This window comes from Bactrocera latifrons, unplaced genomic scaffold (genome assembly GCF_001853355.1).
Source record: "Bactrocera latifrons isolate USDA-ARS-PBARC rearing strain unplaced genomic scaffold, ASM185335v1 scaffold_239, whole genome shotgun sequence".
Classification (NCBI taxonomy): Eukaryota; Metazoa; Arthropoda; class Insecta; order Diptera; family Tephritidae; genus Bactrocera; species Bactrocera latifrons.
The window spans coordinates 265866-272992 of NW_017535952.1; the positions used below are offsets into that span (position 1 = coordinate 265866).

The 7127-nt window shown below is 38.0% G+C and overlaps 1 protein-coding gene across 1 annotated transcript; it reads right to left on the minus strand.

Annotated features, from left to right (window-relative positions):
• Nucleotides 1-2742: 2742 nt before the first annotated feature.
• On the minus strand, nucleotides 2743-5608 carry LOC108969034 (putative gustatory receptor 93c). The gene is made up of 2 exons (XM_018933504.1): nucleotides 4748-5608; nucleotides 2743-2901 (listed from the first exon to the last, which is right to left on the minus strand). Exons 1-2 carry the CDS (start codon nucleotides 5606-5608, stop codon nucleotides 2743-2745), a joined length of 1020 nt encoding a protein of 339 aa, XP_018789049.1.
• Nucleotides 5609-7127: the final 1519 nt, after the last annotated feature.

The following is a 7127-nucleotide window of genomic DNA, read 5'->3' on the forward strand; positions in this document are numbered from 1 at the left end:
ACTTTAATACATGTGCTCACATAAACACTCATTTACACTGTAAATATCTGTAAATTTTGGATATACGTATGTACATGCCTATGTTTGTTGTATAAAGGGTGTGTATATATGTATGTATGTTTTGATAGAACATTCTGCAAGCCACTTAGGCAAAGATAATGTAATGTAAAGTTTGATCATTTTTATATTAACGAAATACGTGATAAAGGTCGCAAAATTTCGACCAAGTGCTTGCCCATTATTAAACAAACAGTTCGTTCTTACTTTGAAACAAATAGCACTTCAAATCGACTTAAGTCACAAGAATAGATTATAAGTGCGCATAGATACTAGGTGATCGCATGTGAATTTTTATGGAATTTAAAATTATATAAAATATTTCTATTCCAAATTTGATCGGTCAGTTTGTATAGCAGCTATATGCTGTAGTCATCCGATCTAAACAAGTTTTTCGGAGATTGCATCTTTGGCTTAGGCAGTAGACCATGTCCATCTTTGAAAAGATGGCTCGTCAAATGAAAAAGCTTTCCATCTAAGCATTTGATACTATAATTGTCCGATATCGGCGGTTCCGATAAGCAGCTGCTTAGAGAGAAATGAAATGCAGAACAATAACTAAGCAACTGAGAGACTAGTTCGCAAATATAACAGATATATAACAGAGCTAAGAGCGTTGCTCTTTATTCCTGTGAAAGTACAATCTATGCCATGATTGGGCCATTTCGTGAGATAACACGTTCACCAAACTTGGTTTTCAATTAATCAATTGTGACATTCGCTGTGTGGCTTGTTTCGCCGTCCTGTTGCAACCACATATTGCCCAAGTCCATATTATCCAATTCAGGTCAAAAATATTCGGTTATCATTGAGCGGTAGCGATTCTCATTAAAAGTAACATGCCGGTCTTGAACATCACGGAATAACTACGTCCCAATGACGCCGCTGGCCCATAAACCACACCAAGCCGTAATTTTTTCGGAATGCAATGGTGACTCATGGAGTATCTATGGATTGCTGCCTGACAGAAATGAGCCTCATCATTTTCAAGTTGTTGCTCAGCCCAATCTATGAACATACGACGATACTGGTGGTCAATCGGCTTCAGTTCTCGCGTCAATTTGATTTTCTAACGACGTCATAGAAATGCCCAACGTTTGAGAACGGCGTGTGAGAAACTGATTTGATTATTCCTTACTTAATGCGCTAGCGGCACTGGCACGAGAACATTTTGTATTGTGCCTTTGAATTCAAATTTTTCCACTAGACGTTCAATTGTTGACCTGACAGGATGATTAAGACGAGCATAAATTGAGCTGATTCGGAATTTCGTAAATTTTTTTAATTTCAACTCGTTGTTGCAGCGTAAATCTTTGCATGATGAAGTCGCGGTATAATCCTTATCTATTTATTTTTCCTACTTCAAAATGAAGCGAATATGAAGGATATGTGATCCACTCAAGTGTGACTGACACTGTTCTATTTAAACCGAAGCAATAAAATTTATTTCTAGATTGGTTCAACCTTCTTCATATTCCTGTGATCTCCACATGTGAATTGTCTGTGCTCGCTAACTGTTTGTCCGATGATTTTGGAATGTTTTTCGAAACTAAAAAGTCCGCAAAATAAAAGAAACAAAATTAAAAGCTTTCAGCGCAAATCAATTTAGGAAAGCTTTTCTTTTATTACATTTATTATCTTAAAAAATATTGTGTGTATGTATAAATTAAATGTATGTATGAAATGTGCATGTATACCATATATGTAGTGTTTAATCATTCTACATTGTTGTTGGTGCATTAAATAATTAAAACTTTGACCAAATTTAGTAATTATGAGAACAAACGGTTGTTTGCGTGCTTTGCAACTTCACCTGCTTACAGGTACACACACATACACACAAAAATACGTATACTAGTACATGTGCAAAGCTTTATTAAAACTACAAAAAAAGTATGATGTTTAAATATTTTCAAGTAATGTACAATCTAAAAGTAACTATCATGACAATTGCTATAGATGCCTGCATTTGTAAATACGCGAATATTTATTTGTATATATGTTTGTGTGAACATAAAAAACCACTGGTATGTTGCATGAAATTGTGCAACGTGTCTCAACTGTTTCCCATCGGATTTTCACAGACACAGCCGGCGTCACGGCTTCTACGTAGGTTGCACGTTAATGTGGCACAGATGTAGGCAACGGACCGCTCTATTAACCGCAATTTTTGGACACGACACGGACGCGTACCGCAATTCAACTAACTTTCCATGGTGCACCATGCTCGCGACTAGGATTGCAAAAGCGTTGCATTATTATTGCTGTTGCATGTACGTATATATGCATGTATGGGTATGTGTGTGTAGTTGATTATATATTAAAAATATGTGGTTTAACGTTTTCCTCACATGCAAGTAAGTCACACGAACGCGGACGCCGCAGCCCGAGAGACAGGTGGACCTCGTGCCGATTGCAATTATTGTAGAAAGGAAATGTGAGTTGACTGTTTCGCCAGGTGATTATGCAACTTGACTCGGGGGTTGAAATCACATCCCAGAGTAATATGTGCCGGTAATATGCATTGATATGATTGTTGTAATTATATATTCAGATATTTTCATAGGTGTGCGTGTTGTGGACCCCTGTGTTCTTTTTTGTGTTTCGCACGGAATATTGCCATACCATACAACCGCAACGGTACCACAAATGGCTTCGCATGGTTGCCGGTACGCGCGCCAATATTTATAGTTTTTGACTTAGTTTTGTATTTTGGAGTATATAGGTTAAGTAGGTGACGGAAGCCGAGAGAAACATTACCAAAATATCACTGGAAATGTCGAAAAATCCCAAGACATTCGGTTTAAATTCGTATAGATTCATGCGATTGATGAATAGCTCCACCTAAAAAAAAAAAAAATATTTTAAAGTGTTTCAGAAACGTTGTAGCAAACATATAATAACATGTCACTTAAAATATCGGCAGTTTAAAGCAATATTAGACCTTTGAATTTTGTTAGAATATATTGGGACTACAATTACATTCGTGCGTTCTGTTTTTTATTTTCAAAAATTTTAATGTTTAGTGTTATTTAAAGTATAGCCCTTCTGAGGTTATAATATTTTCCTTCTTTCTGGCAATTTGTTGCTTCCATCCCGAAAATCCTGCGTTGACTTGGTGGCGAAGAATGAATCAAGCCTGTTCTGATGTGGATCGTATGCCATTAGGGGTGGTCTGCATCAACCGGAACAAATTGTGGTAAAAAGGGGCAAAGTCTGGACACTTAAAGCAATCTCCTCGTGCAGGAGTGTAGAGAAGGGCTAAATAGCCTACCTGCCCGGTCGCAAAGGTATAGCGGAGAATAAGCTAACATGATAGGACCTGAAACATTTATGGTATAGGGTCCCACCGCGATGAAGGAAGATTTACTGGCAGGTAGAGGTATTGACAACAACTTCAAGGCATGCGCAGTGTTAATGAGTGGTTACAACCTCAACGGGTTTAAATTCAGACTACGTGTCGCATTGTCATGGTCCTAGCTACTTGCGTAAATAGGCGGTTCTGATAGCAGTCTGCAGACGTAGGTTGATGAGCCTTGAATTTATGTTTTCAAAAAGGGATCACAGCGCTTCGCTAGCACCTAGTATATTAAAGTTTATAAAATATGCTGGAGCTAGATTAGCCTTTGTGATTTAGAAGAGGACACAATAGACCTAAAACCGCGATGCATTCCACGTCTATCATTCTAAGCTCCAAGCAGAAACCTCCTCCCTCTCGGTCCTGTAAAATGAGGACGAGCGTTGTGATGATGGAAAATTATTTTCACATATCCAGTAGCGAGTTTCGGGCATTTTTTGACAATTGCTCACCTTAATTTGATGAGTTTTAGTAGGTGACGTTTCACTCTAATGGTTTCGCTGGTCTTTGAAACTCATAATGCCCCGCTGATGCTATCAAATACAGAACATAACATACCTTGACGTCCAGGAAATTGGGCTTTCCCTGTGATATTGTTTTCTGACCAGGTTTCACGTATGATTTTCCGCGCATAGGGCTGTGTTAGTAGTTCCATGAAAGCTCTTTGTTGAATGGTAATAATATCCATCGAGTAATGGTGACAGCCTTAAAATCCAACACAGAATCACTCTTGGCAACAGGTGCTACTTTGGACTGAGTAAACAATTAAAAAGTATAGACCAAACTCTATTAGTCCCTCATTACTCTCGTTCTGTTATATGGAACTTATGAGGCGGTTTTAAGAATGAGAAAAAATTTGCGGAAGATTTATGATCCCTGGTGCATTGACAACGGCAAGTGCCGCAATCGGTGGAACGATGAGCTGTGCGAGATATACGATGACTTTTACATTCCTCAGCGAATGAAAAGACGGCAGCTGGACTAGCTAGGTCATGTTGTCCGCATGGAAGAAAATAATCCAGGATTGAAAGTTTACAGTTGAACCGGTGGAAGCAGAGGAAGAGAAAGATCTCCACTCCGTTGGAGATACCAGGTAGGTATCTCGAATTGGCACCAAACAGCAAAAAGATGAAACGACTGGCGCGCTGTGGTAAACTCGGTTATAATCGTGTAAGCTGTGTCTACGCCAGTAAAGAAGAGGAAGACTAAAAATAATCAGTATTTTGGCACACCGCACGAAGATAGTTATAGACCTAATAGTATACCTGCTTAGTTTACAATATTTTCGAAGAATTTATTTTAGGCATCAGGAAATCTCATTTATCTACTTACACTTCGATTCCATTCCGTATCGCCGCCCATGTACACCGTATCCAAACTTAATTTATTAGCCGCAATTCCATCCTGAACCGCTGAATATGCCGACAAAATCATTATGAGAACTTCGATAATGATAATTAGGCAAAAAAACACCGCGTCCCATTCGATAGTTGTGATCAGTGTATAGATATACAGAATACTGTAAATGACCGTCGTAAGCAAGCTAAATTCGAATAATAGAGCAAATAGTATTTGATAACGAATACTTTGATGAAAATTCATTGCAAGATTGTAAATATCATTATAAATCCTGACACAGTTATTCAGTTCTCTGGTCAAACGTATGAGCTTGCGCGCATAACGTGGCGGACGATAAGTTTTATTACGTCTTAGCACATGATCCAAACATCTGGCTCTGGGTAAAAGATCCTTGCGCATATAACGATTCATATAGTTGTAGAGTGCACCAATACTCATATAACCGATACTTGCTATATGCAAGTTAACCACTAAGCCAATTTCGAGGTAGAGCTTGGTCGCAACTACAACAGCCTCCCGCCAGTTCGTATAGTTTAAGATTAAAAGAAAGCCAAGTGCAGCATTCCCAACACATATAACTATGATTAGCAGGAACATCAACTGATGCATACCCATTACTTGTCGATGTGGCGCCAAATATTGCACTCGTCGAAATAAACCGAAGTAGTCATTTATGATATGGACGTACTTTTTGCCCGAACGCAGCAAGCAAATGCTCATGACAACAGAACCGGTAGCCATCAGATTGGTCTGCAGGAATGTGATGAGATTATAGAACGGATCGTTGGTGTACCACATCATGAGTGTGCCATAAATATAGACGATGGCTCCCATCATTCGCACTATGCCAAAAAACCATTTGCACAACACGCATTGCTTAACGGTGTATTTTACGGTATTCCTACGATTTAATAAGTCGAATGTTTGTGGATACATTTCAGGATTTGACCTTTTGCGATAAGTAAAGCTAAAGAGGCCACAAAATCGCGCGAACTGGAAAAATGCTAGCAACATCACCTTTAGCATTGCTGCTTTCCAATTTGTGGCCATATTGCTTTAACGGTAAATTTTAGTTGTGACTCGCGGTTAGTTACAATTGGTAATGTCTTATTTATAAGGAAAGAAAAAGTGTTAATGCTCCTAGCTATTTCATATTAAATGACATAAACAAATAAACACATACAAAAACAAATGTTTTCTTATAACTGGGCTTATCTAACAACAATGTGTATGTTTGTATGCCACTTGCATTATTTGTGTATCACAAAAACCATTTAACTTGTTTATTCAATGATTTTTATATGAATGAAAACAGAAACTCATTAGCTAATAATATGAAGCTAAAGTGTTTGTGTTATGACGTCACACGAATACCAGGTACATACCATATGTGACTTAAATCATTAACCTTTTCATTGCAGCAACAGCCAGCGGTATTTTCGCGATTCATGGAGAAGCAGTAAAGCATAAAGGGTCCCGGAGGTAGATTTTACTTAAATTTATGGTAATAGTTCTCAAAAACCCAGACACATTTCTGAGCATTTTATGTGTTGCAAGCAATTCACTTTGGGTACATTTTTTTATATATTTTTATATTGTTAACGAATCACGGCTAATATACTACTGTGAGAAAAAAATTTAATGTAATACTTTTTGTTTTTGCGCGAAAACCCATTATTTTTCTAGGTTGGCATGGCTAGCGTTAACAACTGAGCCAAATGTCACATTAAAATAAGCATTAGTTGCCTTTTTAAAATAATTAAAGTATATTCGTCAATTTTTACGATGATTTTATGTGCGGTATAAAATTTTATTTTCGGTATCAATAAAATAATGGAATTGGTGCTTGAGAATCGACTTACTGGCATCGTTGGAATATCGGAAGGATCAGTGGAAATCATTTTTGGGCCTAAGAAAAGGGAAAGCACAAATAGCGTCACGTTAACGATGCTTTTCGACTATCAGGATGTCATGAAATTTATTATTACTGGCGATTAGTCTTGTATCCATGCTTATAACTAGGAAACAGATGATCAATCGGCCGAATATCGTGGGAAAGGTGACTCGAATCCGAAAAAAACCACCTCAAGCAAGTCAAAAGTCAAAGTTATAATGGCAATTTTCTTCGATTGCCGAGATGTGAGGCACCCCAAATTCCTTCTGCCCGGCAAAACTGCCAACAAGGAATACTATTTGAGTGTTATGTACCATTTGCACGAGGCTATTCGTAAAAGAGGCCGGAATTATGGGTCTTGGTATTTGCAGCCATGCGGCTTCTGACTATTCAGCAAACTCAAACGAACGCTCCGGTGAAACCGTTTTGAGTCAATTGAAGAAATGAAACCCGAATCGC

Bases quoted from the DNA above. Each gene is read 5' to 3' on its own strand.
- LOC108969034 (XM_018933504.1), bottom strand. From the start codon at position 5,608: ATGGGAGCCATCGTCTATATTTATGGCACACTCATGATGTGGTACACC. The intron at 2,902-4,747 runs GTAAGTAGATAA...TTTTTTTTTTAG, and splicing joins ATACGGAATGGAATCGAAGT to GTGGAGCTATTCATCAATCG.